The following is an 18,611-nucleotide window of genomic DNA, read 5'->3' on the forward strand; positions in this document are numbered from 1 at the left end:
TGACCCTTACTGGTCCATAACTGCTCTAACTGGTTTAACTGGTCCCTAACTGGTTTAACTGGTCTCTAACTGGTCTCTAACTGGTTTCACTGGTCTCTAACTGGTTTCACTGGTCCCTAACTGGTTTCACTGGTCCCTAACTGGTTTAACTGGTCCCTAACTGGTTTAACTGGTCTCTAACTGGTCTCTAACTGGTCCCCAGGCCGTTTCCAGTTCCGGCCGCCCTCGGCCCTCGACCGCTGCGTCCGCTCGGGCCTGGCCGCGCTGCATCACTGACCATTGAGTGACCACTGACCATTACCAGTCCCTAACTGGTTTAACTGGTCTCTAACTGGTCTCTAACTGGTCCCTAACTGGTTTAACTGGTCTCTGACTGGTTTAACTGGTCTCTAACTGGTTTAACTGGTCTCTAACTGGTCCCTAACTGGTCTCTAACTGGTCTCTAACTGGTCTCTCACTGTCCCCAGGCAGTTTCCAGTTCCGGCCGCCCTCGGCCCTTGAGTGACCACTCTCCATCGATGACCATTGAGTGACCACTGACCCTTACCAGTCCATAACTGGTTTCTAATCAATCTCTAACTGGTTTCACTGGTCCCTAACTGGTTTAACTGGTCTCTAACTTGTCCCTAACTGGTCTCTAACTGGTTCCCAGTCCGTTTCCAGTTTCCGGCCGCCCTTGGCCCTTGAGTGACCACTCTCCATTGATGACCATTGAGTGACCACTGACCCTTACTGGTCCATAACTGCTCTAACTGGTTTCTAACCAATCTCTAACTGGTCTCTAACTGGTTTAACTGGTCTCTAACTGGTCCCTAACTGGTCCCTAACTGGTCCCCAGGCCGTTTCCAGTTCCGGCCGCCCTCGGCCCTCGACCGCTGCGTCCGCTCGGGCCTGGCCGCGCTGCATCACTGACCATTGAGTGACCACTGACCATTACCAGTCCCTAACTGGTTTAACTGGTTTCTAACTGGTCTCTAACTGGTCTCTAACTGGTCTCTAACTGGTTTAACTGGTCTCTGACTGGTTTAACTGGTCTCTGACTGGTTTAACTGGTCTCTAACTGGTTTAACTGGTCTCTAACTGGTCTCTAACTGGTCCCTAACTGGTCTCTCACCGTCCCAGGCCGTTTCCAGTTCCGGCCGCCCTCGGCCCTTGAGTGACCACTCTCCATTGATGACCATTGAGTGACCACTGACCCTTACTGGTCCATAACTGCTCTAACTGGTTTAACTGGTCCCTAACTGGTTTAACTGGTTTAACTGGTCTCTAACTGGTTTAACTGGTCTCTAACTGGTTTCACTGGTCCCTAACTGGTCTCTAACTGGTCTCTAACTGGTTTAACTGGTCTCTAACTGGTTTCACTGGTCCCTAACTGGTTTAACTGGTCTCTAACTGGTTTAACTGGTCTCTAACTGGTCCCTAACTGGTCCCCAGGCCGTTTCCAGTTCCGGCCGCCCTCGGCCCTCGACCGCTGCGTCCGCTCGGGCCTGGCCGCGCTGCATCACTGACCATTGAGTGACCACTGACCATTGCTGGTCCCTAACTGGTTTAACTGGTTTCTAACTGGTCTCTAACTGGTCTCTAACTGGTTTAACTGGTCTCTGACTGGTTTAACTGGTCTCTAACTGGTTTAACTGGTTTAACTGGTCTCTAACTGGTCTCTAACTGGTCCCTAACTGGTCTCTCACTGTCCCCAGGCCGTTTCCAGTTCCGGCCGCTCTCGGCCCTTGAGTGACCACTCTCCTTTGATGACCATTGAGTGACCACTGACCCTTACCAGTCCCTAACTGGTCTCTAACTGGTCTCTAACTGGTTTAACTGGTCCCTAACTGGTTTAACTGGTCTCTAACTGGTTTCTAACCAATCTCTAACTGGTCCCTAACTGGTCTCTCACTGTCCCCAGGCCGTTTCCAGTTCCGGCCGCCCTCGGCCCTTGAGTGACCACTCTCCATTGATGACCATTGAGTGACCACTGACCCTTACTGGTCCATAACTGCTCTAACTGGTTTAACTGGTCCCTAACTGGTTTAACTGGTCCCTAACTGGTCTCTAACTGGTCCCCAGGCCGTTTCCAGTTCCGGCCGCCCTCGGCCCTCGACCGCTGCGTCCGCTCGGGCCTGGCCGCGCTGCATCACTGACCATTGAGTGACCACTGACCATTACCAGTCCCTAACTGGTTTAACTGGTCTCTAACTGGTCCCTAACTGGTTTAACTGGTCCCTAACTGGTTTAACTGGTCTCTGACTGGTTTAACTGGTCTCTAACTGGTTTAACTGGTCTCTAACTGGTCTCTAACTGGTCCCTAACTGGTCTCTCGCCGTCCCCAGGCCGTTTCCAGTTCCGGCCGCCCTCGGCCCTCGACCGCTGCGTCCGCTCGGGCCTGGCCGCGCTGAATCACTGACCATTGAGTGACCACTGACCATTACCAGTCCCTAACTGGTTTAACTGGTCTCTAACTGGTCTCTAACTGGTCTCTAACTGGTCCCTAACTGGTCTCTCGCCGTCCCCAGGCCGTTTCCAGTTCCGGCCGCCCTCGGCCCTCGACCGCTGCGTCCGCTCGGGCCTGGCCGCGCTGAATCACTGACCATTGAGTGACCACTGACCATTGCTGGTCCCTAACTGGTTTAACTGGTCTCTAACTGGTCCCTAACTGGTCTCTAACTGGTTCCCAGTCCGTTTCCAGTTTCCGGCCGCCCTTGGCCCTTGAGTGACCACTCTCCATTGATGACCATTGAGTGACCACTGACCCTTACTGGTCCATAACTGCTCTAACTGGTTTCTAACCAATCTCTAACTGGTCTCTAACTGGTTTAACTGGTCTCTAACTGGTCCCTAACTGGTCCCTAACTGGTCCCCAGGCCGTTTCCAGTTCCGGCCGCCCTCGGCCCTCGACCGCTGCGTCCGCTCGGGCCTGGCCGCGCTGCGTTACGTGGACGACGGCGGCGCCCCCACCGAGCGCTACCCGCTGAACCCCAACGGCTCCGGCCGCGGCGTGGCCGCGCTGACCTCGCCCTGCGGCCGGCACCTGGCGGCCATGCCGCACCCCGAGCGCTCGGTGCGCGCCTGGCACTGCCCCTGGCCCGGCCGGAGTGCGGCCGCGGGCGCCCGGAGCAAGGCGGGCGACGGGCCCTGGCTCAGAATGTTCCGGAACGCCCTCGAGTGGTGCCTGCGGTGGCCGGAGGGGGAGAAGTGACCCAGGAGTGACCGCTGAGTGACCGCGGAGTGACCGCTGAGTGACCAACACCCTGTGACACTGACCACACCCCTGGGACACTGACCAACGCCTGGGGGGCAGTGACCACTCACTGACCACTGAGTGACCATCACTGACCACTGAGTGACCATCACTGACCATCCCTGACCATCACTGACCATCACTGACCATCACTGACCATCACTGACCATCACTGACCATCACTGACCACTGAGTGACCATCACTGACCATCCCTGACCATCACTGACCATCCCTGACCATCACTGACCACTGATCATCCCTGACCGTCACTGACCATCACTGACCATCGCTGACCATCGCTGACCATCACTGACCACTGAGTGACCATCCCTGACCATCACTGACCATCACTGACCACTGAGTGACCATCCCTGACCATCACTGACCATCCCTGACCATCACTGACCATCCCTGACCATCACTGACCATCACTGACCACTGAGTGACCATCACTGACCATCCCTGACCATCACTGACCACTGAGTGACCATCGCTGACCATCACTGACCACTGAGTGACCATCGCTGACCATCACTGACCACCGCTGACCATCACTGACCATCCCTGACCATCACTGACCACTGAGTGACCATCGCTGACCATCACTGACCATCACTGACCACTGAGTGACCATCGCTGACCGTCACTGACCATCACTGACCCCTTAACCCACCCAGTGACCAACTGACCCCCCAGTGACCAGTGGAGTGACCAACTGACCACCCAAGTGACCGACTGAGTGACCGACTGACCACCCAACTGACCCGAGTGACCAACTGACCACCTGAGGGACCCCTGAGTGACCAAGTGACCCCTGAAGTGACCAACTGAGTGACCAAGTGACCAACTGACCCCTCAATGATCAAATTACCCGAGTGACCAAGTGACCACCCCAGTGACCACCTGAGTGACCACCTGGGTGACCAACTGACCCCTGAGTGACCCCTGAGTGACCAACTGACCACCCCAGTGACCAATGGAGTGACCAGCTGACCACCCCAGTGACCAACTGACCCCTGAGTGACCAACTGACTCCTCAGTGACCAACTGACCACCTGAGGGACCCCTGAGTGACCAAGTGACCAACTGACCACCCCAGTGACCAATGGAGTGACCAACTGACCACCCCAGTGACCAATGGAGTGACCAGCTGACCACCCCAGTGACCAACTGACTCCTCAGTGACCAACTGACCACCCAAGTGACCCGAGTGACCAACTGACCACCTGAGGGACCCCTGAGTGACCAACTGACCACCCAAGTGACCACCTGAGTGACCACTGACCCCTGAGTGACCCCTGAGTGACCAAGTGACCACCCAAGTGACTCCCGAGTGACCAACTGACCACTCCAGTGACCAACTGAGCCCTGAGTGACCACGAGTGACCAACTGACCCCTGAGTGACCAACTGACCCCTGAGTGACCAACTGACCACCCAAGTGACCCGAGTGACCAACTGAGCCCTGAGTGACCAATGGAGTGACCAACTGACCACCCAAGTGACCAACTGACCACCTGAGTGACCAATGGAGTGACCAACTGACCCCTGAGTGACCCCTGAGTGACCAAGTGACCACCACAGTGACCAACTGACCACCCAAGTGACCAACTGACCACCACAGTGACCAACTGACCACCCAACAGGCCCTGAGTGACCAACTGACTGCTCAAGTGACCAACTGACCACCTGAGTGACCTGAGTGACCCCTTGACCCCTGAGTGACCACTGACCCCTGAGTGACCCCTTGACCCCTGAGTGACCAATGGAGTGACCAACTGGCCCTGAGTGACCACTGACCCCTGAGTGACCCCTGAGTGACCCCTTGACCCCTGAGTGACCCCTGAGTGACCCCTGAGTGACCCCTGAGTGACCCCTGAGTGACCCCTTGACCCCTGAGTGACCACTGAGTGACCCTGAGTGACCCCTGAGTGACCCCTGAGTGACCCCTTGACCCCTGAGTGACCACTGACCCCTGAGTGACCCCTGAGTGACCCCTGAGTGACCCCTTGACCCCCTCGGTGACCCCCTTGACCCCCGTGGAGGGGGCGTGGCCTGTAATTATGAATAAAGCGCTGTTAATTAACGATTAATAATTAACGACTCACGCGTGATTATTGAGTGACGTCATTGGGGGCGGGGCTAGAAACGGGGGAGGGGGAGGGGGGGTTTGGGGATTTTTGGGGTTTTTGGGGTTATTTTGGAGGGGTTTTTTGGGGATTTTTGGGGGGGTTTTTGGGGGAATTTTTAGGGGTTTTGGGGGTTTTTTGGGGTCTTTTTTTTGGTGGTTCACCCAAATTTTTAGGGATTTTTTTGGGGTTTTTTTTGGGGGGGGTTCACCCAAATTTTTGGGGTATTTTCTTTGGGATTCACCGAAATTTTTGGGGGTTTTTGGGGTTCAGACGAAGCTGAGGCGGCGCTCAGGGGGGACCCCGAATTTGCCCTTGTGCTCCTCGAAGAGCTCCCCACATTTTTGGGGTTTTTTGGGAGGTTCACCCAAATTTTGGGGGGTATTTTTGGAGGATTTTTGGTTTTTTTTTTTTGCTTTTTTGGGGCAATTTTTTGGCGTTTTTTGGGGGGTTTTTTGGCAGTTTTTTGGGGGTATTTTGGGGATTTTGGGGGGGTTTTTTAGGGTTTTTTTGGGGGGGATTTTTTGGGGTTTTTTAGGGTTTTTTTGGGGGATTTTTTGGGATTTTTTGGGGATTTTTAGGGGTTTTTTTGGGGATTTTTTGGGGGTTTTTGTGTTTATTTTTTGGGGCTCAGACGAAGCTGAGGCGGCGCTCGGGGGGGACCCCGAATTTGCCCTTGTGCTCCTCGAAGAGCTCCCCACATTTTTGGGTATTTTTTTGGGTTTCACCCAAATTTTGGGGGGGTTTATTTGGGGGGGTTCACCCAAATTTTGGGGGTTTTTTTTGGGGAGTTTTTGTGGGTTTTTGGGGGATTTTTTGCAGTTTTTTGGGGTTTTTTGGGCGGTTTTTTTGGGGTTTTTTGGGGGATTTTTTATGGGATTTTTGTGTTTATTTTTTGGGGTTCAGACGAAGCTGAGGCGGCGCTCGGGGGGGACCCCGAATTTGCCCTTGTGCTCCTCGAAGAGCTCCCCAAATTTTGGGAGGTTTTTTTTTGGGTTTCACCCAAATTTTGGGGGGGTTTATTTGGGGGGGTTCACCCAAATTTTGGGGTGTTTTTGGGGGGTTTTTTTGGGGAGTTTTTGCGGGTTTTTGGGGGATTTTTTGCAGTTTTTTTGGGGTTTTTTGGGCGGATTTTTTGGGGGTTTTTTTGCAGTTTTTTGGGGGATTTTTTGGGGGGATTTTTTGGGGGATTTTTGGGGGATTTTTTGGGGGATTTTTGAGTTTATTTTTTGGGGTTCAGACGAAGCTGAGGCGGCGCTCTGGGGGGACCCCGAATTTGCCCTTGTGCTCCTCGAAGAGCTCCCCAAATTTTGGGGATTTTTTGGGTTTTTTTTTTTGCTTTTTTGGGGCATTTTGGGGGTTTTTTGGGGGTTATTTTTTTGGCAGTTTTTTGGGGGTTTTTTGGGGATTTTGGGGCGGTTTTTTAGGGTTTTTTTTGCGGGGGGTGGTCGGTTTTGGGGGGTATTTTTGGGGTTTTTTGGGGGGATTTTTTGGGGGATTTTTGGGGGATTTTTTGGGGGATTTTTGTGTTTATTTTTTGGGGTTCAGACGAAGCTGAGGCGGCGCTCGGGGGGGACCCCGAATTTGCCCTTGTGCTCCTCGAAGAGCTCCCCAAATTTTGGGGTTTTTTTGGGAGATTCACCCAAATTTTTGGGGGTATTTTTGGGGTTTTTTGGGGGATTTTTTTGGGTTTTTTTGGGGAGTTTTTGGGGTTATTTTTGGGTTTTTTGGGGGGATTTTTTGGGGTTTTTTAGGTGTATTTTTGGGGGGTTTTTTGGGGAGTTTTTGGGGGATTTTTTGCAGTTTTTTGGGGGATTATTTTGGGGTTTTTTAGGTTTTTTTGGGGGGGTTTTTTGGGGGATTTTTTGGGGTTTTTGGGGGGATTTTTTGGAGTTTTTTGTGTTTATTTTTCACTTTTTGGGGGGTTTTTTGGGTTTTTTTGGGGTTTTTTTTTTTGCGGTTTTTTGGGGGATTTTTTGGGGGATTTTTTGGGGGGATTTTTGTGTTTATTTTTTGGGGTTCAGACGAAGCTGAGGCGGCGCTCGGGGGGGACCCCGAATTTGCCCTTGTGCTCCTCGAAGAGCTCCCGCAGGCGCTCGCGGTAGCAGCGGTGCCAGAGCTGCACCTGATCCGCAGACGGGTTCGGCACCCGCGGCAGCTCCAGCGGCGCCCCCACTGCAAAACCACAAAATCCCATGAAAATCCCACTAAAATCCCATTAAAACCCCATTAAAATCCCATTAAAATCCCATTAAAACCCCATTAAAATCCCATTAAAACCCCATTAAAACCCCATTAAAAATGCCCAAATGCTTTTCACTAAAAGCACAAAAATTTTTTTCACACAAAGCACTTTGATTTTATTTTTTTCCCAAATTCCCTCTTCCCCCCAAACTCCTGGATTTTTTTCCCTGAACTTTGGCGTCTTTTCCCCAATTTTTCCAGACTTTTTCCCCATTTTTCCCCGTATCTCCGCCCAACCTGCACCGTTTTTCACGGGGTTTTTTTGTTTTTCCCTCAAATTCTGGAATTTTTCCCTGTACTTTCCCATCTTTCCCCCCAATTACTTCCACTTTTTTTTCCTAATTTTTTGGGGGGTTTTTTCCCCAATTTTCCCCGATTGTTTTCCCCATATCTCCGCCCAACCTCCACCGTTTTTCACAGTTTTTTTTTGTTTTTTTCCCCCAAATTCTGCAATTTTTTCCCTGTACTTTCCTATCTTTCCCCCCAATTCCTTTACAATTTTTTCCCAATCTTTTGGGGTTTTCTCTCAATTTTTTTCCCCAATTTTCCCTGATTTTTTCCCCATATCTCCGCCCAACCTGCACCGTTTTTCACGGGGTTTTTTTTGTTTTTCCCCAAATTTTGGGGTTTTTTGGCTCACCCACGGTGTGGATGGGCCGGCGGAAGGGCAGCAGCCCCCAGCTGTACTGGAAGACGCCGCGGGCGTGGAAGAGCGGCAGCGCCACCCCCAGGAGCCGCTGCAGCCGCCCCTGCAGCCGCCGCAGCCGCGAGCCCGGCGGGTTGGGCACCTGGCGGAACAGCTCGTTCTCCCCAAAGCTGAACACGGGCACCAGCGGCGTGCTGAAAGGGAATGTGGGGGTTTGTGAACATCTGGAGCTTGTCATGGTGCTACATGCAAAATTTCGGCTCAAAATTCCCACAGGAAACGCCAAAATCCCACTCAAAATGGCGGATCCGTGCCCAGAAATTCCACTTGAGAAACCCCAAAAATCCCTCCTGGAAACCCCAAATCCATTCCTGAAAATTTCCCTTTAAGGAACTCCAAAAATCCCTCCTGGAAACCCCAAATCCCTGCCCAGAAATTCCACTTGAGGAACCCCAAAAATCCCTCTGAAAATTCCAAATCCCTGCCCAGAAATTCCACTTGAGGAACCCCAAAAATCCCTCCTGGAAACCCCAAATCCATTCCTGAAAATTCCTCTTGAGGAACCCCAAAAATCCCTCCTGGAAACCCCAAATCCATTCCTGAAAATTCCCCTTTAAGGAACTCCAAAAATCCCTCCTGGAAACCCCAAATCCCTGCCCAGAAATTCCACTTGAGGAACCCCAAAAATTCCTCCTGGAAATCCCAAATCCCTTCCCAAAAATTCCCCTTGAGGAGCCCCAAAAATTCCTCCTGGAAACCCCAAATCCCTTCCTGAAAATTCCCCTTCAGGAACCCCAAAAAATCCTCATCGCAAATCCCAATTCCCTTCCCCAAAATCCCCCTTAGAAGAACCCAAAATCCCTCTTTAGGAACCCCAAAAATTCCACGTTGCAGACCCCAAATCCCTTCCTACAGTCCCACTTTGGAACCCCAAAAATTCCTCCTGCAAATCCCAAATCCCTTCCCCAAAATTCCACTTTAAGAGCCCCAAAATCCCCCTTAAAAGAACCCAAAATCCTCTTTAGGAACCCCAAAAATTCCTCCTGGAAACCCCAAATCCCTTCCTGAAAATTCCACTTGAGAAACCCCAAAAATCCCTCCTGGAAATCCCAATTCCCTTCCTGAAAATTCCCCTTAAAAGAACCCAAAATCCTCTTTAGGAACCCCAAAAATTCCACGTTGCAGACCCCAAATCCCTTCCTACAGTCCCACTTTGGAACCCCAAAAATTCCTCCTGGAAATCCCAAATCCCTTCCCAAAAATTCCCCTTGAGGAGCCCCAAAAATTCCTCCTGGAAACCCCAAATCCCTTCCTGAAAATTCCCCTTCAGGAATCCCAAAAAATCCTCATTGCAAATCCCAAATCCCTTCCTTAAAATCCCCCTTAGAAGAACCCAAAATCCCCTTGAGGAACCCCAAAAATTCCTCATTGGAGACCCCAAATCCCTTCCTACAATCCCACTTTGGAACCCCAAAAATTCCTCCTGGAAACCCCAAATCCCTTCCTGAAAATTCCACTTGAGAAACCCCAAAAAATCCCCTCTGAAAATCCCAAATTCCCCTTTAAGGACCCCAATTCCCATCCCCAAAATCCCCCTTTAAGAACCACAAAATCCCCTTGAGGAACCCCAAAATTCCTTCCCCAAATCTCCCTTTAGGAACCCCAAAATTCCCCTTGAAGGAACCCCAAATCCCTTCCCCAATATCCCCCTTTAAGAGCCCCAAAATCCCCCTTAGAAGAACCCAAAATCCTCTTTAGGAACCCCAAAAATTCCTCATTGGAGACCCCAAATCCCTTCCTACAATCCCACTTTGGAACCCCAAAAATTCCTCCTGGAAACCCCAAATCCCTTCCTGAAAATTCCCCTTCAGGAACCCCAAAAATCCCTCCTGGAAACGCCAAATCCCTTCCTGAAAATTCCACTTGAGAAACCCCAAAAAATCCTCATTGCAAATCCCAATTCCCTTCCCCAAAATCCCCCTTAGAAGAACCCAAAATCCCCTTGAGGAACCCCAAAAATTCCTCATTGGAGACCCCAAATCCCACTCTGGGAGCCCCAAAAATCCCTCCTGGAAACGCCAAATCCCTTCCTGAAAATTCCCCTTAAAAGAACCCAAAATCCTCTTTAGGAACCCCAAAAATTCCTCATTGGAGACCCCAAATCCCACTCTGGGAGCCCCAAAAATCCGTCCTGGAAACCCCAAATCCCTTCCCCAGAAATTCCACTTGAAAAAAAACCCAAAATCCCTTCCCTAAATCTCCCTTTAGGAACCCCAAAATTCCCTTAGAGGAACCCCAAAAAATCCCCCCTGAAAATCCCCCATTTCTGCCCCAAAATCCACGATTATCACCCCAAAATCCCAAATTATCACCCCAAAACCACCCCAAAACCATGATTTCTGCCACAAAATCCCCATTTATCACCCCAAAATCCACATTTATCCCCCCAAAATCCCTGATATATCCCTCCAAATCTTCCATTTCCCACCTCAAAACCCCTCCCCTCACGGACCGCAAAATCCCCATTTACCACCCCAAAACCGACCCCAAAACCCCCCAAAATCCTTAATGATCACCCCAAAACCACCCCAAAACCATGATTTCTGCCACAAAATCCCCATTTAAGACACCAAAATCCCCATTTTTGCCCCAAAATCCCCATTTATCACCCCAAAATCCCTCCCGGATTTGAGGGCGATCCTGACCAAGCCCGTCCTGCTCAGCAGCCGCAGCCGCAGCGCCCCCGGCCGGGCCTCCAGGGATCCCCCAAAATCCCAGATTATCACCCCAAAATCCCAAATTATCACCCCAAAACCACCCCAAAACCACCCCAAAACCATGATTTCGGCCACAAAATCCCCATTCATCACCCCAAAATCCACATTTATCCCCCCAAAATCCCTGATATATCCCTCCAAATCTTCCATTTCCCACCTCAAAACCCCTCCCCTCACGAACCGCAAAATCCCCATTTACCACCCCAAAACCCCCCAAAATCCTTAATGATCACCCCAAAACCACCCCAAAACCATGATTTCTGCCCCAAAATCCCCATTTAAGACACCAAAATCCCCATTTCTGCTCCAAAATCCCGATTTTGCCCCAAAATCCCTCCCGGATTTGAGGGCGATCCTGACCAAGCCCGTCCTGCTCAGCAGCCGCAGCCGCAGCGCCCCGGCCGTGCCTCCAGGAACCTCAAAATCCCCTCAAATCCCCCCAAAATCCCAAATTATCACCCCAAAACCACCCCAAAACCATGATTTCTGCCACAAAATCCCCATTTATCACCCCAAAATCCACATTTATCCCCCCAAAATCCCTGATATATCCCTCCAAATCTTCCATTTCCCACCTCAAAACCCCTCCCCTCACGGACCGCAAAATCCCCATTTACCACCCCAAAACCGACCCCAAAACCCCCCAAAATCCCTAATTATCACCCCAAAATCCCCATTTCTCTCGCCAAACCCCCCATTTAACACCCCCAAATCCCCATTTCTGCTCCAAAATCCCCATTTATCACCCCAAAATCCCACCCGTATTTGAGGGCGATCCTGACCAAGCCCGTCCTGCGCAGCAGCCGCAGCCGCAGCGCCCCCGGCCGTGCCTCCAGGGACCCCCCAAAATCCCAAATTATCACCCCAAAATCCCCATTTTTGCCCCAAAATCCCCATTTATCACCCCAAAATCCCACCCGTATTTGAGGGCGATCCTGACGAAGCCCGTCCTGCGCAGCAGCTGCAGCCGCAGCGCCCCCGGCCGGGCTTCGAGCGCCTCCGGGGGCCCGCCCAGGGCGATCACGGCCACGAGGCCGCCGGGGCCCGCCAGGAGGTGCTCCAGGCTCGAGGCCTCCGACGAAACCAGGCCTGGAAATAAAGAAATAAAGTGGAAAAAATTCAGAAATAAAGGGGAAATAAAATCTGAATTAAAGGGGAAAAAAAATTGGAATTATTGAGAACCCCGGGCCTGGCCAGGAGGTGCTCCAGGCTTGAGGCCTCCGAGGAAATCGTGCCTGGAAATGCCGAAATAAAGTGGAAAAAATTCAGAAATAAAGGGGGAAAAATCTGAAATAAAGGGGAAAGTAATCAGAATTAAAGGAAAAAAAAAAATCAGAAATAAAGGGGAAAAAATTTCGGAATTAAAGCGGAAAAAATTGGGAATTATTCAGAACCCTGGGCCTGGCCAGGTGGTGCTCCCGGCTTGAGGCCTCGGATGAGACCAGGCCTGGAAATGCAAAAGAAAGTGGAAAAAAAAAAAAAAAAAACAGAAATAAAGGAGGGAAAATTTGGAATTAAAAGGGAAAATAATCAGAAATAAAGGGGGAAAAATTTGGAAATGAAGGGGAAAAAATTTCGGAATTAAAGGGGAAAAAAATTCAGAATTCTTGAGAACCCCCGGCCAGGCCAGGTGGTGCTCCAGGCTCGAGGCCTCAGAGAAAACCAGGCCTGGAAATAAAGAAATTAAGTGGGAAAAATGAGAAATAAAGGGGAAAAAAAATCAGAGTTAAAGGACAAAAAATTCAGAAATAAAGGGGAAAAAAATTCGGAATTAAAGGGGAAAAAATTTGGAATTATTGAGAACCCCGGGCCTAGCCAGGAGGTGCTCCCGGCTTGAGGCCTCCGAGGAAATCATGCCTGGAAATGCCGAAATAAAGTGGAAAAAATTCAGAAATAAAGGGGGAAAAATCTGAAATAAAGGGGAAAGTAATCAGAATTAAAGGAAAAAAAAGTCAGAAATAAAGGGGAAAAAATTTCGGAATTAAAGCGGAAAAAATTGGGAATTATTCAGAACCCTGGGCCTGGCCAGGAGGTGCTCCAGGCTCGAGGCCTCCAAGGAAACCAGGCCTGGATGGGGGAACCCAAAAATCAAAAAACTGGGGGGAATAAAATAAAAAAAATTTAAAAATTATATTTCCAACTTCCTCAATTTATATTTTATTTTAATTTAACTCTTTTCTCACCACCGGCCATGGCATAGCCTCTGAAGAGCGGCAGGCGGAACCAGCAAGGCACCGTCAACCCAAAGCCCACAGGACATTTTCTATGTAACGGAACTATTGGAATATGTAAATTTATGCAGATTTATGCAAATTTGAATAATTTCTCACCGCCGGCAGGGCAGTGTCAGCCCAAAGCCCCCAGGACATTTTCTATGTAACGGAACTATTGGAATATGTAAATTTATGCAGATTTATGCAAATTTGAATCATTTCTCACCACCGGCAGGGCAGTGTCAGCCCAAAGCCCCCAGGACATTTTCTATGTAACGGAACTATTGAAATACGTAAATTTATGCAGATTTATGCAAATTTGAATAATTTCTCACCTCCGGGCAGGGCAGCGTCAGCCCAAAGCCCCCAGGGCATTTTCTATGTAACTGAACTATTTGAGTATTTAAATTTATGCAAATATATGCAAATTTTATGTGAACTTATGCAGATTTAACCCTTTCTCACCGCCGGCAGGGCAGCATCAGCCCAAAGCCCCCAGGGCATTTTCAATGCAACAGAACTATTTGAGTATTTAAATTTATGCAAATATATGTAAATTTATGCAAATACACGCATATTTATGCAAATTTAACCCTTTCTCACCGCCGACAGGGCAGCGTCAGCCCAAAGCCCCCAGGGCATTTTCAATGCAACAGAACTATTTGAGTATTTAAATTTATGCAAATATATGTAAATTTATGCAAATACACACATATTTATGCAAATTTAACCCTTTCTCACCGCCGACAGGGCAGCGTCAGCCCAAAGCCCACAGGACATTTTTTTATGTAACTGAACTATTTGAGTATTTAAATTTATGCTAATTTTATGCAAATATATGCAAATTTGATGCAAACTTGTGCAAATTTACCCTTTCTCACCGCCCGCAGGACAGCGTCAGCCCAAAGCCCCCAGGGCGTTATCTACGTAACTGAACTATTTGAGTATTTAAATTTATGCAAAATTAATGCAAATTTATGCAGATTTATGCAGATATATGCAAATTTAACCCTTTCTCACCGCCGGCCATGGCGTACTCCCGGAAGAGCGGCAGGCGGAACCAGCAGGGCAGCGTCAGCAGCCGCGGCTGCAGCCCCGGGAAGAGGCGCCCGAACCCGGTGGCCTCGGTGCAGAAATTCCCGAAGGCTCCGGCGGCCAAAACCCCGTGAGGGTGGAACCCGAACACGTAATTGCGCCCGGGGTCCAGCGGCACCGTGCGGATCAGCTGCAAACATTGGATTTTTTTTAATTTATTCAGGGTTTTCTGGGGAAATTTTGGGGTTTTTTTTGGAGGTTCTTGGGAATTTGGGGGGATTTTTTGGAGAGTTTTTGGCGATTTTTAGGGATTTTTAAAGGGATTTTTGGGGTTTAGAGCGGCATTTAGGGGTCCTCGGGGAGTTTTATTTTGGATTTTGGGGGGGTTTTGGTGTTTTTTTTTTTTTGTGGTTTTGTTTGTTTGGACCATTTACGGTGCAATGGCGCCCCCTGAAAGCGGGGCGGGTGGCGGTCATCCAGAGACCCCCAAAACCCCCCTAAATCCCCTCAAAATGCCCCAAAATCCCCCCAAAATTCCCCTCATGAACCTCAAATCCCCGCAGGCCCCCCTCATAATTACCCAAAACTCCCCTCAGAATCCCAAAGCCCCCAAGCCCCTCACCAACGTCACACAGGACCCCCCAAACCCCATCCAGGGACCCCAAAATTCCCCCAAAACTCCATTTAGAGACCCCAAACCCCCTAAACCCCACACTGGGACCCACAAAACCCCCAAAATCCCCTCAGAAACCCCCAGAAATGCCCCCAAAATCCCGTTTCCCGCCATTTCTCCCCGAGGATCACCGAGATGGGGAAGTAGTCCCGGAAGTGGTGCCAGACGGGCCAGGAGCGCACCCAGGCGTGTCCCGCTCCTCCAGAGATCCCCAAACCTCCCTGAATCCCCCCAAAACCTCCCCAAAACGCCCCCAAAACTCCCCTCAGGAACCCCAAACCCCCAAAATCCTCTCAGAAACCTCCAAAATCCCCTCAGAATTCCCCCCAAACCCCATTTCCCGCCATTTCTGCCCGAGGATCACCGAGATGGGGAAGTAGTCCCGGAAGTGGTTCCAGACGGGCCAGGCGCGCACCCAGGCGTGTCCCGCTCCTCCAGAGACCCCCAAACCCCCCTGAATCCCCCCAAAACCTCCCCAAAACTCCCCTCAGGAACCCCAAACCCCCAAAATCCTCACAGAAACCCCCCAAAATCCCCTCAGAATTCCCCCCAAACCCCATTTCCCGCCATTTCTGCCCGAGGATCAACGAGATGGGGAAGTAGTCCCGGAAGTGGTTCCAGACGGGCCAGGAGCGCACCCAGGCGTGTCCCGCTCCTCCAGAGACCCCCAAACCCCCCTGAATCCCCCAAAACCTCCCCAAAACTCCCCTCAGGAACCCCAAACCCCCAAAATCCTCACAGAAACCCCCCAAAATCCCCTCAGAATTCCCCCCAAACCCCATTGTCGCCGAGGATCACCGAGATGGGGGAAGTAGTCCCGGAAGTGGTGCCAGACGGGCCAGGCGCGCACCCAGGCGTGTCCCGCTCCTCCAGAGACCCCCAAACCCCATCCAGGAACCCCAAAACTCCATTTAGAGACCCCAAACCCCCTAAAATCTACACTGGGACCCACGAAACCCCCCAAATTCCCTCAGAATTCCCCCCCAAACCCCATTTTCTCCCCGAGGATCACCGAGATGGGGAAGTAGTCCCGGAAGTGGTGCCAGACGGGCCAGGCGCGCACCCAGGCGCTCGGGCGCCCCCCGCGGCGCGGCGTGTCGCGGTCCGCCAGCAGCCAGAGCCCGTAGAGCAGCGCGGGCAGCCAGAGCGGGCCGCGGAGCGCCAGCACGAACAGCAGCGTGCACAGCTGGCCTGCGATCGATAGCCATCGATTGGTTATCGATAATCAGCTATTGGTGATCGTTATTGGGTTAGAGATGCCGATATGTATATATTGATGTGTATATATACATATACATGTGTATAAATGGGTGTGTATCAGCACGGACAGCAGCGTGCACAGCTGGCCTGTGATCGATAGCGATCGATTGGTTATCGATAATCAGCTATTGGTGATCGTTATTGGGACCCTTTTGGGGGGGTTTTGGGGACCCTTTTTGGGGGGATTTTGGGGACCATTTTGGGGGATTTAGGGGACCCCCCTCGGGGATTTTGGGGACCGCCTCGGGGGGGGTTTGGGGACCCTTTTTGGGGGGTTTTGGGGACCCTTTTTGGGGGGTTTTTGGGACCCTTTTGGGGGGTTTTGGGGACCCCCCTCGGGGGGTTTTGAGGACCCTTTTTGGGGGGATTTTTGGGACCCCCCTCGGGGGGTTTTGGGGACCGCCTCGGGGGGGGTTTGGGGACCCTTTTTGGGGGGTTTTGGGGACCCTTTTGGGGGGTTTTGGGGACCCCCCTCGGGGGGTTTTGAGGACCCTTTTTGGGGGGTTTTGGGGATCCCCCTCGGGGGGTTTTGAGGACCCTTTTTGGGGGGTTTTGGGGACCCTTTTGGGGGGGTTTTGGGGACCCTTTTGGGGGGATTTTTGGGACCCTTTTGGGGGGTTTTGGGGACCCTTTTGGGGGGATTTTTGGCACCCTTTTGGGGGGATTTTGGGGACCCCCCTCGGGGGGTTTTGGGGACCCTTTTGGGGGGTTTTGAGGACCCTTTTTGGGGGGTTTTGGGGACCCTTTTGGGGGGGTTTTGGGGACCCTTTTGGGGGGATTTTTGGGGACCCTTTTTGGGGGGTTTTGGGGACCCTTTTGGGGGGATTTTGAGGACCCTTTCTGGGGGGTTTTGGGGATCCCCCTCGGGGGGTTTTGGGGACCCTTTTGGGGGGTTTTGGGGACCCTTTTGGGGGGGTTTTGGGCACCCTTTTGGGGGGATTTTGGGGACCCCCCTCGGGGGGTTTTGGGGACCCTTTTGGGGGGGTTTGGGGACCCTTTCTGTGGGATTTTTGGGGACCCTTTTGGGGGGTTTGGGGACCTTTTTTGGGGGGATTTTGGGGACCCTTTTTGGGGGGTTTTGAGGACTCTTTTGGGGGGTTTTGGGGACCCCCCTCGGGGGGTTTTGGGGACCCTTTTGGGGGGATTTTGGGGACCCTTTTGGGGGGTTTTGGGGACCCCCCTCGGGGGGTTTTGGGGATCCTTTTGGGGGGTTTTGGGGACCCTTTTGGGGGGGTTTTGGGCACCCTTTTGGGGGGATTTTGGGGACCCCCCTCGGGGGGTTTTGGGGACCCTTTTGGGGGGGTTTGGGGACCCTTTCTGTGGGATTTTTGGGGACCCTTTTGGGGGGTTTTGGGGACCCTTTTTGGGGGGTTTTGGGGACCCTTTTGGGGGGATTTTTGGGACCCTTTTGGGGGGTTTTGGGGACCCTTTTGGGGGGATTTTTGGGACCCTTTTGGGGGGTTTTGGGGACCCTTTTGGGGGGATTTTTGGGACCCTTTCTGGGGGGTTTTGGGGACCCCCCTCGGGGGGTTTTTGGGACCCTTTTTGGGGGGATTTTGGGGACCCTTTTGGGGGGTTTTGGGGACCCTTTTGGGGGGGTTTTGGGCACCCTTTTGGGGGGATTTTGGGGACCCCCCTCGGGGGGTTTTGGGGACCCTTTTGGGGGGGTTTGGGGACCCTTTCTGTGGGATTTTTGGGGACCCTTTTGGGGGGTTTGGGGACCTTTTTTGGGGGATTTTGGGGACCCTTTTTGGGGGGTTTTGAGGACTCTTTTGGGGGGTTTTGGGGACCCCCCTCGGGGGGTTTTGGGGACCCTTTTGGGGGGATTTTGGGGACCCTTTTGGGGGGTTTTGGGGACCCTTTCTGGGGTATTTTGGGGACCCTTTTGGGGGGTTTTTGGGGCTCACCGAGCAGCAGGAAGGAGCAGACCCACTGCAGCACGGCCAGGGTCTGCAGGCGGCGCCGCAGCGGGAGGCGCAGGGGGGCGAACTCCGGCAGGACCATGGCGGGGAATGGGGGGGGGGGGATTTTGGGGGGTCCCGAGGGGGTTTGGAGGGGTCCTGAAAGGGTTTAGGCGGGATTTGGGGGGTCTTGATGGGGTTTAGGGGGGATTTGGGGGGCTCCTGAAACGGTTTAGGGGGGATTTGGGGGGGTTTAAAGGGGATTTGAGGGGGTTTGGGGGGGATTTGGGGTGTCTTGAGGGGGTTTAGGGCGGTTTAGGGGGGTTCCTGAGAGGGTTTAGGGGGGATCTGGGGGGGTCTTGAGGGGGTTTAGGGCGGTTTGGGGTGGTCTTGAGAGGGTTTGAGGGGGATTTGGGGGGGTCTTGATGGGGTTTAGGGGGGATTTGGGGGGTCCCGAGGGGGTTTAGGGCGGTTTAGGGGGGTCTTGAGAGGGTTTGA

The 18,611-nt window shown here is 51.9% G+C and overlaps 2 protein-coding genes and 1 long non-coding RNA gene across 3 annotated transcripts in view; 2 read left to right on the plus strand and 1 right to left on the minus strand.

The window, feature by feature from the left end:
- The window catches only part of PFAS (phosphoribosylformylglycinamidine synthase), an 87,855-nt gene extending 84,310 nt beyond the window's left edge, over positions 1-3,545 (plus strand). The window contains 1 exon segment of the mRNA XM_059490595.1: positions 2,859-3,545. Within this exon segment, the coding sequence (XP_059346578.1) occupies positions 2,859-3,193 (335 nt within the window). The 3' untranslated portion in view covers positions 3,194-3,545.
- A 232-nt stretch (positions 3,546-3,777) lies between these two features.
- Positions 3,778-5,335, plus strand: LOC132085265 (uncharacterized). The gene is made up of 3 exons (XR_009420180.1): positions 3,778-4,676; positions 4,718-5,005; positions 5,179-5,335. It is a non-coding gene; the product is annotated as an uncharacterized LOC132085265 (long non-coding RNA).
- Positions 5,336-6,828: 1,493 nt separating this feature from the next.
- Positions 6,829-18,552, minus strand: LOC132085259 (2-acylglycerol O-acyltransferase 2-like). The gene is made up of 6 exons (XM_059490629.1): positions 18,120-18,552; positions 15,965-16,143; positions 14,265-14,469; positions 11,949-12,120; positions 8,249-8,448; positions 6,829-7,539 (listed from the first exon to the last, which is right to left on the minus strand). Exons 1-6 carry the CDS (start codon positions 18,214-18,216, stop codon positions 7,385-7,387), a joined length of 1,008 nt encoding a protein of 335 aa, XP_059346612.1. The 5' UTR covers positions 18,217-18,552; the 3' UTR covers positions 6,829-7,384.
- Positions 18,553-18,611: the final 59 nt, after the last annotated feature.

Source organism: Ammospiza nelsoni, chromosome 29 (assembly GCF_027579445.1).
Source record: "Ammospiza nelsoni isolate bAmmNel1 chromosome 29, bAmmNel1.pri, whole genome shotgun sequence".
In the NCBI taxonomy this organism is placed as follows: domain Eukaryota; kingdom Metazoa; phylum Chordata; class Aves; order Passeriformes; family Passerellidae; genus Ammospiza; species Ammospiza nelsoni.